Source organism: Ambystoma mexicanum, chromosome 9 (genome assembly GCF_040938575.1).
Source record: "Ambystoma mexicanum isolate Mex_15411 chromosome 9, UKY_AmexF1_1, whole genome shotgun sequence".
Classification (NCBI taxonomy): Eukaryota; Metazoa; Chordata; class Amphibia; order Caudata; family Ambystomatidae; genus Ambystoma; species Ambystoma mexicanum.
In genome coordinates, this window is record NC_090931.1 from 433,559,093 (window position 1) to 433,580,793 (window position 21,701).

At 49.7% G+C, this 21,701-nt stretch overlaps 1 protein-coding gene across 15 annotated transcripts in view; it reads left to right on the forward strand.

Annotated features, from left to right (window-relative positions):
* Positions 1-21,701, forward strand: part of AP2B1 (adaptor related protein complex 2 subunit beta 1) — a 1,113,451-nt gene that overhangs the window by 240,871 nt on the left and 850,879 nt on the right. For all 15 annotated transcript variants that reach the window (XM_069614911.1, XM_069614900.1, XM_069614904.1 and 12 more), the window contains one exon: positions 482-703. In XM_069614911.1, the coding sequence (XP_069471012.1) occupies positions 482-703 (222 nt within the window). The remainder of the gene's footprint in view (positions 1-481; positions 704-21,701) is intronic.

Here is a 21,701-nt window from a genome sequence, read left to right on the forward strand (position 1 = left end):
GGGCCCTAGGTTTGTCTGCACCCTCTGCCAGTGGTACCCAGACTGTAAATGAGTGGAGGATACAAAATGAGCAAAGGAAAGATAAGTGGATGAAAAAGCGGGTTTGCAAAGGAGGGGGTGCAGTGGGGGGAGACTGTTTTGTGATAGAATGGTTTGTCAGTCATGGGAGGTGGACCATAACTCTGCAAAGGATGGGAAGAAGAAATTTCCAAATGTGTTGTGATGACTGGGTTGTTTTTCCAATGCCGAATTTGAGAATTTTAAGTTTGTACATAATGTAATGTTGGGCGCATGAGGGGCTCAGTTGATTAATCAGGTGCTACAGCTGTCAGAAAGGAGTAGAGCTCAGCAGTTTACTTTTTGTTAGGTATGCTCTGTGTTTGGTTTTGTGTATTTTAGGGTGAGAGCAGTTCCTTGTGTGTTTTGTATTGTGTATGTTCAAGCTCACACATACTAATAAATTGCTCTTCTATGTCTCCAGTATCTGCGAGCGAGTGACACCTCGCCTTTCTCATGCAAACTCAGCAGTGGTCCTTTCTGCTGTGAAGGTGCTAATGAAGTTCCTGGAGCTCCTACCCAAGGAGGCGGATTATTACATCATGCTGCTGAAGAAGCTGGCTCCTCCTTTGGTCACTCTGCTCTCTGGTGAACCAGAGGTGCAGTACGTTGCCTTACGAAACATTAACCTGATTGTTCAGAAAAGGTAAATGCAGCATTCTAAAGTAGATCAGTGATCAATGATTGAGCGTTATTGGGATGGTTTATTTGCTGAACAAAACAAGTTTCATACGTTTATGTGAAAAAATAAATATTTTATCCAATATGGCTTGGCTATTCTATGCTAGTTTTAGGATCATCAAAGCAAATCAGAAATTGAGAACTAGAGCAAGTTCTTTTTTCAAAGCAGAAGACACGTTCTGAACAGATCACCAGATGTATTGTAAATCGATGTATAATTAGTTCCTGCTTAGCATGGGATTTAGTTAAACATGAGCTCCAATAAAATGCTGGATGCAGAATGTATGTGAATTGAAATACTTTATTTCGATCATTTGCCTTTTATGCACATTCTAATTGTGCCCCCCCCCCCAACTTTGCATCATCAGTGATTATTCAATTCACATCTCTCCAGAATTCAATTCGGCCCTTTCTCAATTTACTATATATATATTTTTTTTAAATCAATTCTTTATTGACATTTCTTGCAATCTCAACACTTCAACATTAATACCAACTACATCAACAGCTAAGGATTGCTCTTCTCCACCCATCCTCCTCCCGCCCCCCCCCCGCAGAATGCAGTTCCACTGATATCCTCCACTTCATCCATATCCTTCGACCTCACTGGGAGTCTCTTGCGCTTCCACTGGTTTAACAGTTTCCTTAGATGGGCTAATGACCGTATTTGTCAAAAAAGGGCAACCAAATCCCCTCTTTCTGATGCTTGTTAATCTGCTTAGAATCGCATGCTGTGCATATGGTCCAACATCAAGTGGTAACCGCAGAGTATTGCATCTTGTCTTTCGGGGACCGAAAGGGGACGTCGGCGTGTCTAACACTATCCCTATCGTGACGTGTCTAGTACCCAAAATCCCTCACGCACTGCGGTCCCTCAGATTGTTTTTTTCTGCCCAGATAACTGGTCGCCCCATAGCGGAGCTCTTACTAGAGACATTGTTTATCTTTACCGAATTGTCGGTTTATTCCCTGTTAAGTCACTTTGCCCACCAAGAACATTTTCAACGAAGACTATGGGGGAATCATCTACGGCTGTGGATTTCGGCGCCTAAGATCCGGCGGCCGGATTTTCCACGTGGTCGTGCCCTCTGGCCGACCTATACAGTAGAGAGAGTGGGGTCGGGGTGGCCATATTCTTTAGTATGTCTTTACTCCTTTCCCCTCTTTTCCCTGTTGGTCTGGTCATCCTTCCCTTTTGCTATGGAAAGGACTCCTTTTAGATTCTGCCCTAAATGTAGGGTCAGATATCCTTGGAAGGACGAACACAGGACGTGTAACGCCCGTCTCCCCCTAGAGCACGACGATAAGCGGCGTGCAAACTCCTTTGGCCTAAGACCCTTAAGGAGCGCTGTGTAAAGCGGTGGACCGCGTACGGTATGTCACGCGTGGAGCCCCACTGCCATGCCAGCTAAAAGTGACGGGGGTACTTCGCATGACCAAATGTCCAATGCGGATGTTATAGACCTTGAGGCGGATGCTTCTAGGTCCGCCACGCCCGTCCCCGACCCTTCCAGGCTCGAGACTGGTCTTGCTACAGGTACTACACATGGAGACCGGGGCGTAAAAGCGCATCGCACTAAGCACACAACCCCTATGCCAATTTCGACGCCTTTGTTGAAAAAAGCAAAAGCACCAACGGGGCCACCGAAGACTTCGCCGTTCCCTCGGATCGTTTAGATCCAAAGCCTTCCACGCATCCGCAGCAGCGTTTTGGGCAATCTAAACCAACTAAGGGCGCTACGCCGAAACCTACATGCGTCGAAGTCTTGCAGCCCAAGGCTTCGACGGTTTCCAAGGCCTCAGTAGGCCTGAAAACTACAGCTAGGCCTCTACCTGGAAAACCGACCGCTAGGCCCTCTAGTGCCACGGACGGTATTACAACTGCCGACAAATCATCTGAGCCTTTGTCTCACGACAATTCGGCGACTATCAAAAGTAGCATTGGAAGAATCACAGCAGCGGTGGGCCTTACTCCGGTTCCGCCTAAGGTTATGGGCCAAGCCGCGAACATTTTTTGGCTGTTTGGGTTCCCGATTCCGGTGAGGCATTATGAAGATAGTCGAGAGCCTCTTTCCGACATCCTGAGAGGTTCCTTTCGACACCGCAGTGCGGAGAACGTCTTTTCTCCTCGCGTAGGCTCATTTGGGTCCTCTAAATGGACTACTGAAAAATTTGAGGGGTGTATGGATCGGCTGGAGCAGATTATCAGTTCTTCTGATCATCCTCCTCCAAAAAGGGCTTGGGTAGACTCTAACCTCCAAATTCAAGAAGATCAGTCTCATGTTTTCCAACAGGCAGACATCGCCCAGATGGACACATATATAGAGACATCTATAATGAAGAAGTAGAAGCTTCTTTTCTCATACTATGAGGAAGATCAACAGGATACTACGGACAACTGGGAGGAAACCCAGCAGGAAGGTCAAGACCCATGGACACAGCAAGATCAGGACTCTGATGTTTTGTGCCTAGACTCTCCTCCGTCCACCCCAGCTCGCCAGGCCTCTGGCATTCAACTCCATGTTGAACAAAGCAGCTGAATACTTCAAAATTGCCACTCAAGAGGCAGTACCTGAGCAGGATTTCGTGGAGGATATTATTAAAGAAAAGCCTCCAGCGAGTCAATCCATCCCCCTCCTTAACTCTGTTAAGAGACGGGTAGCTCCCTCATTGGTCTCACCTGCTCAGACACGGGCAGTGAACCCGAGAGTCTAAAAATTATTTCGACCTTCTCCCACCGACCCTCTATATATCAAAGGGCACGCCATCCCAGATTGACTGGTGATGACTACCACTCGTAAGAGGGCAGGGGTACCCCTTGCCACGGGAGAATCACCACCGGACAAGGAGTCTAAGCGGCTGTATGCCCTGGGCAAACGTGTCACGTCAGCAGCTGCATACACCATACGGGTTGCTAATAATACTACTCTATTAGCAAGCTATGCTGATGCCCAATGGAATTTGCTCCAGGAAGGCCAGTTAACCAGAATGTGGTGAAACACACTGGACACTGCGGAAACTGCAGGCAGGTCTCTTGCACAAGGGTCCCTACTGAAAAGACACGCTTGGCTGCATACATCAGGATTTAGACCTGAAACTCAGGCCTCTTTCATTAATAAATCCATTGAAGAGACTAACCTCTTCGGGAAAGCTGTAGATGAGGCTTTGGAAACAGCCAAGAAGGAGCATGAGACTATTAGATCTCTCCATCAAATTACACAAAAACCCTCCTCCCAGAGGGGTAATAGCTCTTGGCGGTCCTTTCGAGGGCAAGCCTGTGCTGGTCAAAACAACTACGGCATGGGTAATTTCAACACAAATCAAACATCTGGAAGCCCCACTTACTACCCCTCAAGGGTTCAGAAACGCGGCAAAGGTAGAGGCAGAGGCTCCAATCCCAGAGGAGCCTCTGCCTCTGGTCAGAAATGACCACCAAGTCCAGGTCCCATCCCATGTCACCCCAGTCGAGGGGCGATTAGCATCTGTCCTCCAGGCATGGGAGGGGATAAAACCCGACCAGTGGGTCTTAAAGACGGTTGCCCACGGTTACTGTGTGGAATTTGCCCGACCTCCACAGATCAGACCGCCGCGCTCACGGCCCCTTTCACTGGACCATCTGGAGATCCTGATCCAAGCGGTGGAAGCACTGCTGGGAAAGGGCGCCATAGAAGCCGTCCCTATTCTTCAGGTAAACAAGGGTATTTATTCAGTGTACTTCCTTGTACCCAAAAAGGATCTCGCCATGTGTCCTGTTCTAGACCTGCGCCCAGTGAACAAGTTTATAAAACCCCAGAAGTTTTGCATGGTAACACTGCAGGAGGTGAACCCATTGCTGAAACGGGGAGACTTCATGGCAACATTGGACATGAAAGATGCATAATTTCATATTTCTATGTTGCCAGCGCACAGAAAATATCATGATATCAGGTTCATGATCCAGGACAAACATTCCCAATTCAAGGTACTCCCCTTCGGCATCGTCTCGGTGCCAAGGATGTTTACCAAAGTCCTGGCAGTGCAGCAGCACACCTGCCTAGACTATCCGTCCCAGTTTACCCTTACCTTGACGACTGGCTCATCACGGGGGACTCTTTCGGCGTTTGTTTTTCGAACACCCAAAAAACAGGTCTCCTCTTCAGCCTGGGTTTCTCGATCAACGAAAAGAAATCCAGTTTAATCCCCAGCTAAGTAAAACAATTTCTGGGAGCTCTAATTCAGACGGAAGACTGTTTCGTCTTCCCCTCCAGCGAGAGGGTTCAGAACATGCTTTCACAGATCCCTCAATATGTAGCCAGTCGGGAGGTGACGGTACGCAAAGCAATGCGCTTGCTAGGAATGATGGCGTCATGCATATACTTGGTTCCCCACGCGCGGCTGCGCATGCGTCCCATGCAAGAGTGGCTCAACAGCCAGTGGTGTCAGGCCAGTGGACAATGGGAAGGTCTGGTGGTTGTCTAGTCAGCCCCCTCGTTCTCTCTGCAGTGGCGGTCAAGAGAAAACTTCTTGAAGGGGAAGACCTTCACCACCCCTGCAGTGGAAGCCACTCTCACAACAGACGCATCTCTCACAGGGTGGGGAGCTCATCTGCTTCAACCGACAGCTCACAGAGTTTGGTCTCCTCAAGTAGCGTCCAATCATATAAACTTACTGGAGCTGTTAGCGGTGTTCAAAGCTTTGAAAGCCTTTCAGGTGCAACTGCAAGGGATGACGGTGCTGATTATGACAGACAGCACTACAGCTGTGTTTTACCTGGCCAAACAGGGGAGCACTCGCTCTCAAGGGCTATCCAAGCTGTCCCAGGACATTTGGATATGGGCTCTCAAACACGAGATGTTTCTGTTGTCCCAACATGTTCCAGGGGAACTCGATCTTCTGGCAGACGTACTCAGCAGAGATTTCCCTCTGCCTGAAGAATACGAATGGCGACTGCACGAAGACATCGTGTCAACCTCTTCGCAGAATGGGGGTTCCCAGAGATCGACCTGTTCGCTACTCGGGAGAATGCCCAATGCCAAGACTACGCCTCCAGGTACCCCCAGAACCGATCCAAGGGGAACGGTCTCTGGATAACATGGTCAGGGAGATTGTCTATGCTTCCCCCCCCCCCCCAACTCCCCTTCTCAGCAAGATACTGCACAAGATGCACCAGGAACCAGTTACCATGATACTGGTGGCCCCCATGTGGGCCTGCCACTCTGGTTCGCGCACCTGCTGGAAATGTCCCTCTACCCGCCAGTTAAGCTACCCTGCCGGTACAACATGTTGTCTCGGACAGGGGGGAGACCCTACACCCATTCCCACAAACTCTGAATTTAGCAGCCTGGCTCCTGACGTCCTAGTTTGGACACCTAAAGCTCCCTAGAGGTGCCTGGACATACTCAGTGTAGTGAGAAAACCTAATGCACGTTATTGCTATGCCAGCAAATGGAAACGTTTTGTCATCTGGTGCAATTCCAAGGGTGTCAATCTCATAGATTGCTCACTCTCACACATCCTGCTGTATCTAACCCACCTGTTGGACACTGGGTTAGTATTCAATTCCCTAAAGGTTCATCTGGCTGCTCTGTCAGCCTACACCACATCACAACAAAAGGTGTCGTGGAAAATACCGGTGATTAAAGCCTTTATGGAAGGGGTTAGGAGGATTTATCCTCCCATTTCTCACCCAGCCCCTGAATGGGATCTGAATGTGGTTTTTGACCAGGCTCATGGGAGCTCCATTTGAGCCTATGCATAAAGCAAGTCTGAAAGACCTGACTTGTAAGACAGCCTTCTTAGTGGCCATCACTTCTATCAGAAGGGTTAGCGAACTACAGGCTCTTTCTGTTCTAGACCCCTTTGTTACAGTCCACAAAGATATGGTAGTTCTGCGCACACATCCCAGGTTTACGCCTAAATTTATCTCGAAGTTCCATGTGAACTACCCACTTCTTCCAGAACCCTACTAACATGGCCGAAAGAAGCTTTCACACACTAGACGTGCACAGGGCAGTCATGTTTTACCTGGAAAGAACCAAACCACTAAGGAAGACTAAATAATTATTTGTTTCAGTGGCAGTTTGTAGAGGAGGGGATCCTGTCTCTAAATCAGCTATTTCAAGGTGGATTGTCAAATGCATCACACTATGTTACCCTCTTGCTAAGAGAGAACTGCCCTTCAAGCCTAGAGCACACTCTACTCGAGGCACTGGGGCATGATAGCATTCATTGCAAATGTTCCCCTTGAGTCCATTTGCAAAGCGGCGACCTGGAGTTCTGTACACACCTTTACAAAACACTATTGCCTAGACACTCATTCTAGGTCTGATTCTGAGGTGGGACAAGGGTTGTATACGAATTGATCGTTATATATATATATATATATATATATATATATATATATATATATATATATATATATATATATATATATATATATATATATATATATATATATATATATATATATATATATATATATATATATATATATATATATATATATATATATTCGGTCAATTGTGAAAAGGTCAATTGTGACCCTTTAAATTCGGTCAATTGTTCATTCGAACAATTGGAAACGCCCAATTTGGGTAATACCGGGACAAGCAGTACTAAGGCATCTTTTCTCTACTGTTCCTTCTCACAACCCACCTCCAACTCTGGGTACTGCTCGCTAGTCTATGCAGAGCATGTTATTCTAAGCAGATTAACAAGCATCAGAAGACATGCATTACTTACCGTAATAGCATTTCTGATGATTGTATCTGCTTAGATTCACATGCGCCCTCCCTACCTCTCCGCTCGGGGTGGAAGGAACATAGATGTCTTACTTTCTCTTTATGTACTCACTCACTATAGCCCTGGGCTCCCTCATGGCAGAAAAAATACAATCGGAGGGACCTCGGCACGTGAGGGATTTTGGGTACACTACACGTCACGATAGGGATAGTGTTACAGACACGCCTATGCCGACGTCACCTTTCGGTCCCCGAAAGACAAGATGCAATACTCTGCAGTTACCACTGGATGTCGGACTGTATGCACAGGATGTGAATCTAAGCAGATACAATCATCAGAAATGCCATAACGGTAAGTAATGCATGTCATTCAAGGTTATGTACAATATCACAATAACTCACTTTGTACTCAGTTATCTATAATGGCAAATATACAGTTCTACGTGGTACCACAATTACTATTAGATATCTTTAAAGTGCTTCAACAGTGCAGTTAAATGTCACACAAATCAGTTCGTGAAGGAAACCAACAATAGATATAAGAGGAAAGCAGTTGGTTAGAACAATTGGCAGAATACTGGCCCTGTTCACCTAGACACAGTTCTGTGTGGAGATCCCCCCTCCCCCCACTCTCCCCAACCTGGGCAACCTGTAGAATAAAGATATATCACAAGCCCAGTCCATGTATTGTTCACAAGAGTCTTCCTAATAGTTCAGCAACCCCAAAGTACCTGGCGTTGTACCGTTCCTTGTTGGGGAATCGACGGCCCTTCTTGAGTGCCCTCCCTTTAAGGCAGGAGTCTCGGGTCGTCGAACGTCCGGCGAACAGGGTGAACTACGGCAGTGAAGGGGCAGCTTCTTTCTTAGCGGTGCTCGTCAACGGAGAAGCGTAAACGTCCTGCAAGAAAGAAGCGTATGGTGCACCTCGATGTCGATAGTTCTTGACTGCAGAGTTTGAAGAACTGTGGCCCAGCAAGGGTGTCGAGTCATCGGCGTCTATGGTCTTTGGGTGGCGGGAAACCCACCAGCGGATGCTCCTCTGTGCATCGACGGCCTGGCCTTCTCCGGCAGGGATAACGCGGGCATCGGTGCGAACGAGCGCGTCCGTGAATCGAGAGTTCTGTCCGGTCAGCGACATCGGTCGTCAATGGTGGCAGACAACAGTCTGCGAGATTCTCTTTGTGATTCCGCGGCAGTCCCCGTCTCCGGTCGGCAGCCTTTCGTAGGTCTGTCTACCAGGGAGCTTTGGTAACCATCAGCTGGTGCACGATGGTCCCTCGTAGCTCGGGAAGAGGGCACCTTACCAGATCCTCTCTGGGTCAGTCCTTGGAGACACAGCAGCTTTCAGATTGGTGAAGAAGAGCAACAGCAATTCTTCTCTTCCAGCAGGGTTTCTAGGTCAAGCTTCAGTATCACTCCAGTTACTCTTCGTAGTTTGGACTTCAGCTTCTGAACCCGATTCCTAGCAGTGAGGTGTCCCCAGATATACAGTTGATCTCCCATTCATTCTGCTGGGTCACACTCGGGCATCCAATCACTTTGAAGGGCATTCAGCAGTCAGCCAGCCAATCAGGCACATGGTGCATTCAGGCCATACTTCTCCATCCAGACACTGACAACACAGAATGTGGATTCAGACAAGTATCATTCCATTCAACACTACACACTGCATTCATACCAGTTTCGGGCAGGGCTGTCTCAGTCATTGTGTCAACCACCAGATATCAGACATCCACAACAAGAAGTGTTGATTTGTCACACACTCCATTCACCCAGGTCCTGCCCACAGGTGTACCCACAACATGCGGTCGTTGGGAAGGCTGCAGCCAGTCTGGTCGGCACTTCCCCACACTACCATGTATGGAACTTCCACCCAGCAATCAGTCAGGGGGAAGGGACAGTCAGGGCGTCCCGGGACTTCGGGAAGATCAAGGTAACGGGCGATGAAAGGCAAGAGGCCACGGGGGCTATCTTGTCTCCATCAGGAATCTACCGATTCCAATGACGGCGCCTAGGCATCCCAAAATGGAGGACGCTCAGGGCACCAGTCAATTCAGCACAGAGCTGCCACCAGCCCGTACCATGCTCTGTGGGTCACACACAGGTGCCCAAAAACATACACTAGGGGCACAGGGTTGTACCCCCACCCATGGGTGCCATAAGGGTATCCCATGGGCCTGTAAACTAAACCAAAAGAGAGGTACACCGCCAGGAGTCCCACATGAACTCCTGCGTGGAAAACACAACAGAACACACGATAAAAAGCAGTAAAGGACAAGGATATGGAGGCCCTGTCCTCCGATGCATTTCCAGCATCACAGTGCCCAAAACCGGGCGGTCTCGGAGCCTGCTTAGGAGCTTTTTTTTCAGTAACTACAGCCACTCTGATACCGTGGCAGGGGCTAGATTATTGTTGTCCAAGTCAACCCATTGGTCTCGCTTCTGCCCTCGCAGATGGGGTATAAGGACCCTCAGCTGTGCCGCTTCATAGTACTTTTTCAAGTTCGAGAGGCCCCCCGCCCCCATCTTTTTGTAAGGACATTGTATGCTACTCTCGCTTTCTTCCCCTCCCATAAAAACTTCAGCATCGCCCCCTTTACCTCATGAAAAAAGGGCTTCGGGAGGTGGATCGAGAGCATTTGGAACGCGTATAAAATTCTAGGGAGGCAGACCATCTTCAGGGCGTTTAATCACCCCAGCCAAGATCTGGTCAGTTTCCCCCACATTTCCAGGTCGACCCTCAAACTGGCGATGTGGGGGGGGGGGGTGGATGGGGAGGATTAGCTGTGAACAAGTCACCCCAGATCCCTGGTAAGATTACCCCTTTCGCATTCGGACATTGGCTCCTCCATACATCCTTGAGTCTGTACACCTCCACCATCTCCCATGTCCCTTGCCTCCCGGTTCCCCTGCGGTTCCTGTGCTCTGGACTCACCCCCCCTACCTATTCAGCTTAATATCTGCCCATATGTAAGTCATCACATGTGACCAGATTGTCTACCACCTCCCCCCCCCCCCCCCCCCACCCCTTGAAGGCATCCGACACACCCGGTTAATATCACCAGGCTGCACTCGGACCACCACCGGGGACCGTTAACGCCTCGGTCCCTCAACTATACAACCTCCTAACTACTGGGCCCTCTCCATTCCGAACAGGCCAGGTCTCTACAAGGCCCCATTGAGTCCCACCAGCCCCGTAATCTCCCCCACGGGACCCTGTCAACATAGGACCCCCACCCCAAACTTGCATGTCGCGTAGTGTAAACCTTTTAACTGCCACTCCATTCACATTTAATAAGATTACAATGTACCACGTGTATATCAAGAGTCCACCACAGGCGAAGCGTTAATTCTCCTGTACTTCCTGGAGCCCGGTATGCGCCTCCGTTTCGGGCCCTGTATGCGCCATTCCCTATCGTCATCCGTCCTTTCATTATGGTTCTGCCTGCTTTCGGCTTCGCCCAACAGCCCGGCCATACCTCTGCGGATGTTTCTCTCTGTCCTCAGCCTTTGTTTGTGTCCATCTAGTTCAAATGTGAGGGAGAACGGGAAGATCCATCTGTAGCACACTCCTTTTTCCTGTAACCACTTTGTCAAGAGCATGCACATCCTTCTCCTGGCCAGGGTCAATGTGGATAGATCTTGGAAGATCGCCACTCTCGCTGAGCCGTAGGTGATTGGACCCTTCTGCTTCGCTTTGTCCAGGATTTTTATTTTATTGCTAGAGTAATGAAACCGGACTAGGATAGTTTTAGGACCACCTGTTGACCCCCCCCCCCCCGCCCTGCTCTATGAATTCCCTCAATCCTTGCCTTGTCAATGGAGTCGTCCTCAAATAACGATTTAGTGACTTCATGGAGCGTTCTATTCGTCCGGCTCCTACTCCCTTTTGTCCGGAATGCCAAAGAGCCTCAGGTTGTTCCGTCTTTCACAGTTTTCCAAGTCATCCATGTTTAAACAGAATTCCTCATCCCGACTCTCCAGTTCCTTCATCCTTGGGTTCATTTGTGTTTCCAGGGTACGCAGTGAGGACTGATTGCTTTCCACTTCCTCTAGCCGCTCCTCCATCTCGTCTATTCTCTTCGTAATCTTGTTGACCCTGTCTCCGATGTCCGCCCTCATGCTCTTATTTCTTTTTATAAACTTTTATTTTATTGGCAGAGCATAGGCAATTACAAACATTGGGCATCGGTCATCGCTACATGCATACACGTTACAACGTAGTTTTGGCAGTTATGAGTTTCAACATCATCACTTAAGGGACAAATATACATAACAGTAGATCACATTTCCTTTAGGAATTCGGTGATATATTTGAGGCAGAGGCCTAGTCTGTCTCTTTATTAAGGTAGATACAGAAGGCAGTATAAACATTTTTTGGGCGAGATTGTGCGGGCAGTGAGGTGATTTATTCCTCTTCGCAGGTTTGTGTCCAGGTAAGGGCAGAGAGGCACATCTTGAAGATGGGAGGGCGTGGGGTGAGGTGGGGGACGCTTACAGCATTGCAGTATACATTTCTTGGCCACTATACTTCCCACATTCAGAAACCTGTCAATTTTCTTAGTTTCCTCTTTCCTCCATATACCAAACAATGCCATCGGTCTGGGTCAACCATCTCGCCCACAATCTCAGAGAATGCGCCAAGGACATCTCTCCAGAATGTATCTAGCGCGGAGCACGCCCAGAACATATATGCATGGTCTGCACGTTCGGCCCGGCATCTTGGGCATGCCTGTGTGGATCCGCTGTTGAATGTGGACAGTCTGTGTGGGGTATAGTACACTCTGTTCAATATCTTAAATTGTATGCATCTATATCGAGAGTTTAGGGAGACCTTACTCGTATGGGAACACCTCTTCCTCCACAGGTCATCTGTTATTTCCAGGCCAAGTTCATAAGCCCATGCATTGCGAGCATTGGAAGTCCGGTCGGGTAGCCTGGCTAGTAGGATTTTGTAGAGGGAGGAGACAATGCCCTGACTGGTGGTGGAGTTGTATTGTAGCTCAGGAGTGTCATGAGGTTCCTTCGGGAAGGATGACCACATGCTGGGAACAGCAGCTCGGAGCCTATAATATTGCAACATCTCCAAGGCTGAGCCACTGTGACCAGGGCTCCATGTCTGTGGGGTGATAAACTGCCCCTCCGGGAACAGATCCGTCAATGCTTGATACCCCCAGGTCTGACCAGTGTTGAGATAGGAGTTTGTCATGGGTGGGTACCAGACCGGGAAAACCCCATATTGGGAGCCATTTATAATAAGGGCGCCGCCAGAGTAGACATGATGCGGTCAGCTGGAGCATTAGATGTATATTTGCATTGTAGGACCAAAGTCATAGTGTTAACCCTGGTCGTAGCCAGTTTTTCCAGCTTAACTTGAGGGGGAGCAGTGGGATGTCTATACCCGTATGTGGCAAATTGTGTTTGGGCCGCTATCCACTATAGAGTCAGGAGCCGCAAATCCCCGCCCCTTCTCGTAGGGCAGAGTCATATATTCCCATGTTTTACGGACCGCCCCGGCATGCCACAGGAATTGGGAGCACAGGGCGTGCGGACCATCAAAGTATTTCTGCCCCGGCCAAATTCGTACATTTCCGAAGATGTATAGGAGCCTGGGGAACCAGGACCATCTTGATCAGCGAGGGTCTACCAGCTAGAGGGAGTGGCAGGGCGCGCCATTTGGTAACTTTAGATTCAAAGTGGTTCGCACCAGCCGTATAATTGTCAGTGATCAACGTTGATCTAGATAGTGTCACTTGTACCCTCAAGTATTTAATACCTTCAGGGGACCAACGGAGGAGGTATTCACAAGTCGGCTGTTGGGTTGCAGTGGCGAGGGGAAATATCTCGGATTTCGAATAGTTAATTGTAAAACCAGAGAAGGTGCCTACCTTGATTATGTCCCTCAATATGGGTCAAGGTGTGTGGATGGGTTTCTGACATACAATAGGACATCGTCCGCATACAACGATATCAGCCAGGCGTATATACCCTTGCAAGCGTGTGGTGTCCTGACATAATCTGCCATCGGTTCGATGACCAGTGTGGAAAGAATGGGGGAGAAGGGGCAACCCTGATGCGTGCCCCTCCGTAATTCGAATAGGTGCAATGTCAAGGAGTTGGCCAGGACCCTAGCGGTGGGACAGGTGTACAATATCTTAATGTACTGGATCGCGTTGGGGCCGAGTCCCATTCTCTCCAGGACTACCCACAAATATTGCCGGGAGACCATATCGAAAGCCTTCTGTGCCTCAAGCGTGACCGCAACTGCATCCACGCCTGGTCAATTCTCTAACGGAAGTTGAAGAGTCTCCTAATATTAAGGGTTGTTGAGCATCCGGGTACAAAACCACTTTGATTGTCGTGGACGAGGTAGGGCATCATAGGGAGGAATCTGTTGGCCAGGGTCTTAGCGGATATCTTCGTGTCAAGATTCATGAGGGATATTGGCCCGTAAGATCCGCATTCATCATTGGGTTTACCGGGCTTGAGGAGAACTGTTATGAGTGCCTTGCGCATTGTTGAGGGAAGGATGGACTCGTGCAGTGCCTCTGACCAGACCTCGAGGAGTCTAGGCACTAATATAGCTACGTGTTCTTGATAAAAACTCAAGAGGTGAGTCCGTCTGGACCCGGGGCTTTACCTTGGGGGAGGTCGGTGATGGCTTTGACAACTCATCTAGTGTTATGGGGGCTTCCAGTTGTTCGCGAGTGGTTTGAGATATGAGGGTCATGGGGATTTGTTCAAGTAGATCTAGAATATCCTGCGGGTTATGTGTCTGTTGTGGGGTGTATAAGTCAGCATAGAATTGTGAGAATACCGAAAGTATCTGTTGGTTCGACCACTGTGGAACCCCTTGCGCATCCTTAATACATTCTATGTGGGACCCGCCCCCTTCCACCCGAATTAGTTTAGCCAGTGTTCTCTCACCCTCTCCATACCTCCTTGCCGCTATTGGTTCCGTAAAATATTTAATCTCCCACGTAACGTGAGACTCAAACATCTCTAGTTCCGCTTAATTTGGGCTAATTCATGTGGTGTTGTATTGGCCTCACGCTCAAGGGCTTTGAGTCTTGCCTCAGAGCTTTGTAGGTCATTCCTAATGGTTTTTAAAACGCCTGACTCCCGTGAGATGGCCATCCCCCTAATGTAGACTTTGAAGGCCTCATCGAATCCCAAAGGTGGTATCCTGTTCAGGGTTACATTCGAAGAAAGTCTATATGTCAGCGAGGATCTCGGCTTTGAACACTAAATCAAGTAGTGCTTCGGATTTGAAACGCCAGGAATTGCGAGGGGGTTGCGAGTTCCAGGCTGCATGATCGGAAAGAGTATTGGTTAGTATGCGGGTATCGACAACCTTGCCAATCCAGTCTCCTGTGGTTATAAATAGGTCTATTCTGGAGGAACTATCTTGGACAGTGGAGTAGAAGGTGTAATCTCGCACCTGAGGGTGGAGAGTCCTCCAAACATCTCGCAACCCAAGAGGACATCATGTGTGCCTGTAGCCGTCTAGCTGCTTATGAGATGGCTCTAGGTGCTGTACCTGACCTATCCTGATTATTATCAAGTATAAGATTGATGACTCCCCTCGCCCCCCAGATTATGGGGACACCTAAATATCCCATCAATATAAGGGAAATCTCATCATAGAATTCGGGGGTGTCTATATTTGGGCCATAAGTATTCACCAATAAACATTCACGGTCTATGATCCTGGAGCCCTGCTGGTCCAATTAGGACCTAAGTGACGCAACATTGGCGTTTATGTGATCCAACCTTTCATGAAAGGAGGCAAAGTTCTTGGCCATGGACTCCATCATGGTGGCTAGATTAAGGCCGGGATGTTCCCTTTGCGTGTCTGTATCATCTTGGCCGGGAGGTCGTTGTCTGCTCAGGCCTGGCCGTGGCTTTAGCAAATGTAAACATGGCGCCGGTTTTGCCAGCGCCGCAGGATCTGTTGGACATTCCGAATTTATGCAGACCTCGCTGAGAGGGGCGAGGGTAGTTTAGCGCACTCAGTTAGATCAGCAGCTGAGTCGCGTGATTCCTAGATCATGAGAATGAGACCCCGAAAAATGACGAAGCAAGGTCAAAATTTGAATAAGGAGGGGGTTCAAGTTAGGTACAAAACGCAGCCAGGCGCTATTCCACTATATGCGCTCCCGTGGTGACCCAGATATGAGATGTGGAGGCCGGATGTGATAGGCCCAGACACTTGAGACCGCACTCCTGTCAGCTATTCCAGAGCCGTAGTTGTATGCACAGTTAAGAGACTTCGCGCCTCGGGCTCAGCGTAGGACTCCCTAGGAGGAGCGGGTGAGTGGATGACCAGACAGTTACCAGCTCGCAAAGTCACATCCCCCTGTGCATTCTACAGGAGTCGAGGCATGGCGCGCCTGCGGTGGGTATGACTGAGAGGGAAAGTCGCAGAGTGATATGGCACATGGGGTAGATGTATCTTATGCGGACCACAATGCCAGCCAAGTAGAGAGCTTCCTTTGGTGAAACAATTGGTGATGGGGTTGTGACAGTGAGCGTAGCAGTGCAGTACTTGGGACAAGGGCCTCGCACCAACAATGAGAGTGTAACGTTAAGGAGTTTCTCACAGCCCTCTCAGGTTGATTAGTGGATGGCAGATAATGTATTGGGGGTGGAACGGGGGTGCGGGACCATGTAGCAACAAGCTCTTCCTCGGGGGGCACACCAGTCCTGGCCAGGGGACCTGTGTTATCGGGAGTGTGGGGGGTGCATTTGGGGGGGCCAAGTAGGAACCTTGATGTGAACAGCACGCGGTGCTCCTGCAGATCTTACCGTCCCATTTTTTATATGATGTTCCTCAGCTTATGTTCCGGACCATGTAACAGCCCCAGTTGGTGCTCCCGCTAGGGACTCCCAGCAGGAACAGGCAATGGTGGAGGGCCTTACGATGGGGGAGCTGTCTGTGGGGGGGAAAAGTGGAGGGGCAGGCAGCGGGCGCTCACGGCGATCCAGGCGCGGCCACGCTGCTTGTGCTGGGTGTCGGGTTTGCAGGGCAGAGCAGGAATAGCGGGGATGTCTGGGCCCGTGTTGGCGCGGGCTCCGGAGGGAGCAACGCGCACAGCCCACCAACGGAGGCCGCCGTGCACGGTGCGCACCTTACCTGGCGGCTCAGAGCGAGCACTCCAGCAGGGGCAGCAGTGTCAAAGCTGTCGGTCGTTGTCTTAGAAGCAGCGCCTGCCCGGGCGCAGTCTCGAGGTCCGCTGCAGTGATCGATGAAAGCAGGGAGGCGGGTCCAACACCACGGCCCCCATCTCCGTGCAGCATGCTGGATGTCCAAGCAGGATCAGGCCGCTTGCCGCACAGGTCAAGCGTACAGCGCCTCAGATGGTCCGATCGATCCAATTTTGGGCTAACAGCTGCACTATACCATCGCCTCAATGTGAGCTTACGATCAGGGCATATGGTCACAAGGAGCTGCCACACCAAGAGGATGATTGGTGGCTTCACACAGAGCTCAAAAGCTAGGCAGCCATCTTGGGCTGCTCAGCAGCGGCCCCCCAGCCCCCGTTTCCCCGTGCTCCTTATTTCTTCCATAAGGACCGCCATGTCACCTTTTGGTTGCGGCTGATTCCTCCGCTGTCGCCTCCATTTTGGACAGAGATGAGGTCTTGGGACGTTGTGGCATGTATTTGTCAGTGGCCAACTTTTGCCTTACTTCCATGCACTCTGTGCCGTTGACCTATGCGTGGCCAACGAGGGCATTACTGCCACGCTTCCTCCAGTGGGTTGATGTTCTCCTTGGCCTGTGCCCAGTGCCTCTGCCCCTGTGGCGGGCACACTGCCCTAGGTAGATGGCCCACACCACTAAGAACGATGTAGGACAGGAGGCCGCCAGCCGACTCTCTGACAACGCAGTATTTTATCTCCATGGAACCAGGTTGGTGCCGGGTACTGGCTCTCTGGGGAACCTTTCCTGGTACAGAAGGTCTATCCGGGTCCTTGCGCTTCCGCCACCCTCTAAGGTCAGCAGCTACTGTTGGCTCGGCGCACTTCAGTCCGTGACTCAGGAGGAAGGCAAATGCCTCAAGATTGGGGGCCCACTGCTCCTTGGGCGTACATGTCTCCTCCGTGAAGCTTATTTCAGGTCTGTGTCCAGCCCAACCACCCGAGCTAGTCCACAGGGCTGGCAGGTTTTGCTCCCCTGAACGTATTCAGACTATAAGGGATAATAAATCCAGGAAACCGACAGGACCTATGATCCGATCAGTAGAGCTGGGGGCCTCTGAGTACTCTAGAATGATGCTCTCCCCCTCGGATGCCCCACAGCTGTTTTTCCAAGTTGGGCCCCTGTGCAGTGACGGGCTATTTCCGGGGGCCCTTCCCTGGGAGCAGGTGTGTGCCCTCGGCAAACCCTGTTCTGGCTCTCCACTAAGGGCCCCTACGCCCCAGCTCCGCCGTATTCACTGTTCCGTATTCACTGTTCACTTCCAATGTATGGGCTCCCCTTCATCTGGTCGCTCCTTCCACTATTGTCCACTCTAGTATAGAGACGGGTGGGCCACAAGCAACATCCCCACTGCCTCTGTGATCCAAGAGTCCCACCACGAGGGCAGGGAATGGGCCACCCTCACAGTACCCCCTCTCAACCTTATGCGTTCTGGGCCGCAGCTCCCTAACTTAGTGAGCGGCTTGATAGAGAGTGATGGAAGGGCCGCTTTATGGGGCCAATGCACGCTCACGCACACTTGCATCGCCTAAGAAAGCCCACATTGGGCAATCCAAGCAGGTTTTTACAGTACTCTCAGCAGGACGCAGACATACGACCCTCAGGGGACTTTCCACGAGGGTGGGGCGTGTCGTTCCTCCCGATCCTGCTTACCCCAGGCAATGCACAGCTCTGCTTCCTCTTGGGGGTCGCTTACCCCAGGTCTGTGGGCCTGCGTGGAACTCCTCCACCTTCAGGAGCGCACCGGGACCGGCGGCGCCGCTCGTCAGCCTCCGTGCCGCCATTGCTTAAAGTTACCGGGTTGCATTGCTTCACCCGGCACTCGGCTTACACTGTTCAACCGAAGGTGTTTGGACGTATTGCAAGTTTCCGGGGCCTTTTGCCGACAGCTTCCTTGTCCCGTGTATTTTCACCCATCTCCGGCTGAGGCGCGCCTTGCCTTCTAAATGTGCAGCTTTTCGGAAAGCAGGATTTTCGCTTTCGGTATCGCCCAAGGGTGCGAAGGCCATTCTCTAGTCCGTGTCCGATTTTCACATCTTTTTGGACCACATGTGCAGGGATGGTTCCCCCACCTCCCTGTCCAGTCTATTTTGGAGTGGGGAGTGCAAGTGGGGGCTCAATTCACTATAAAGGACCGTGGGACGGGAGGAATACCCAGACGCTCCTGCATCCACGCTCCCCCTGGTGGCCACCGTTTGAACCATCTTTGGGTCCTAAGAAGAGTCCTTCCTGTTCTGGCTTTCCCTTATGGACTCTGGATTTTCAGGACTGGTATCCTATCTTGAATACACTGTGCACATGGTTGTAAGTCTATTGATCAAAACATGTGCCTCTACGTCCGCCTTCTGCAGCCACTACTGTATGGGCACAGGTTTGAGTGCTGATGCTGCCTACGTGTGTGTAGTGTGTTGTAATTACCCATACCATATGGAGGAAAGTGGGCAGGCCGAATCGAAGTGATTTGCCTGCGGCTGATACTACCGCAGGCAAAACGTTTGCATGAGAAAGGTGCGAACTACCAAAAGTTTGCACCTTTCTCATGCGAACACGCATACATACACCCACATACACAACACACCCATAACACCCCCTCCACCCTCAGCACACCCCCACCCACACCCCCAACATAAACCAACCCCACTTACCTTGTTCTTCACGCTGGGTTCCTGCAGCACAAGTTCCCTTTCACTTACGTGTTCGGGAACAGGGCCCGCATGGTCCTTTTTTTTTTTAAATTTATTTTTTTTAAATGGAAGACTGCGGGGGTGTCCTCCGCATCGCCCCGCTCACTATACTTAATGGTATAGTGAACAGGGCGATGCGGAAGGACACCCCTGCAGCCCCCGTTTTATTTTTATTTTTACAATGCTACCACCAAAGGTTCGAAACTTTTGGTGTTCGAACCTTTGGTGGTAGCATTTTTAGAAAGTTTGGTCATTGCAACCATTTGTTTTCGGTAAAATCTTCCTATACCGGCGGGCCATAAGATTAACTAAAAGTTACTCACTGGTAGTGACTATTATACTACTAGTCCAAAATCCTGATTACTCTGTTGGCCTTTCCCTTCATCCCTTAAAATTAGTTCAGAAATGGTGGTCAACGCAGTCAATGAATAGTGTACACTGGGGTTCGAGCTAGTGGAGTGTGGACACATCTGTATGCTCTAAACATAAACGTGAAGAGCTCCTTTTGTGCTTCAAAAGGCTTCGGTCCAATTGTGTGGCAGGGATAATGTTAGCACATTTCTTTTTGCAACTTTCCGCTATAGTTTCTGTAGGAGTCCATTCTTTTTGCTTTGTTTTTGATCCTGTTCTGTCTTTTTGAAAGGAACTAAAGCCTTCAGCATTACTTGCCTTGCCTTTTGCATATGTTGATGTTAATGTTAATGGTATTTGTACTGTGCACCGTTACCACCGGAGTGGTCACCAGGCGCTCTGGCGGATCTGAAAAGAGAAGACGGTAGGAAGATTAGTAGGATTGAGTGGTAGAAGGGCAAGAGAGCGGTGATGTACTGTTGGTAGCCTCAGTTCGGTTTGCAACGTTCGTTGAGCTTGGATGTGCTTTTTGGTTGGGAGCCATTCTGTGCTGTTGTGTGAGGCTACGTGTAGTATATTTTGTTGTTGCAGTGTGGTGAAGTGTGTGAGGTTTGTTGTGCATTAAAGATATGGTTGTGTTTAGTTAGAGTTTGAGATGTGTATGCAGAGGGTTGAGATTGTTAGTGGGGTTGGGTAGTGGCATCTCTATTTAGAAGTGATGCATGCTAATCCTCACAATCCTGTCTAGATGCGACGCAAGCAAATCTTTACAATCCTGTCTAGGTGTGGTGCAAGCTGACATTAACAATTATCTCTCGATGTGACACAAGCTAATCTTCACAACTCTGTCTAGATGTGCTGCAAGCTAATCTTTACAGTTCTATCTGGGTGTGGTGTAAGATGACATTCACAATTCTGTCTAATTGCGACGCAAGCACATTTTTACAGTCCTGTCTAGGTGTGGTGTGCTAGGGAGAATGCTCAGAAATGTGCTTATTTCCCTTCACCTTAGAGACCCCCAGCAACTTTGCTGGATTTTTGAGAACTTGTTTTTTCCCTGTGTGTGTTTACTCTTGTGTTCTTTGGTTATGGAGTTTTAGATAACCCCATAGGCATCATCTTTTTATTGTTGTGACACAGCACATTTAGTACAGTGGCACAGGGGTGTCCGTTGGAGGCCCCAAGGTTTAAATACCTACTCCGAGACGGACTACTGTCTCCCAGAGAAAGTAAATTTAAATTGACTTTACTAGTCTTTTTAAATTCATAGACCCAGCCCACACCATCTTCCTATAGAGTGATGGAGGGGTTGCCTAGCATCCCCTATGTCTAAACACTCTTGTAACAGTCAAATGTTACCCTTTCCTATTGAAATGGCAGGTGGCAGTGGTATTATAACGAACTACCATGATTTTTCCCGACCGCGAACACTGGTCAGCCATGTTTTCCAATATGGCGCCCAAGACCCCTCTGTAACAAACCTACTCTGGTCATCTTTTTTCGCTGTTTCTTTGTGGAAAGGTCCTTCTGGGGTTTAACTCTGCGCTCGAAACCTGGTTTGGTCCCTTTGTTTGTGAACCTTTGGCGGGCTTCAGGACTGAAGTCCGCCCATGGCGTATAAGTGTCGGGTGGGCAGGAAGTGAGGTAGGTGCCTGAAACTCCCTGTGCTTAGTCTCCTAGGAGACCCAAATGCACTCTGGCGTGATTGGCTGGCTGACTGTCCGGTAAGGACAGCCACCCTGCTGGGTGAGTGGCAGCTAGGCTGGAATTAATGGGAGAAAACTGTTTAAAAGGCGAGTCTCCAGGACTGGAAGGCAGTCGACCACTGGAATGAAGGAAGACTACTGCTGCAACTCCTATTGCTGCAACTCCTGGACCGTTGGTTTTCCCGGTGAAGCCCTGCTGTGGGTCCGAATTGCCTGAAACTCCCTCGACAGAAAAGCTCCTTCAAGGATGGCTTCTTCCTTTGAGTTGGTGGGACCAATCAACTCTGCCAATGCCTGGACA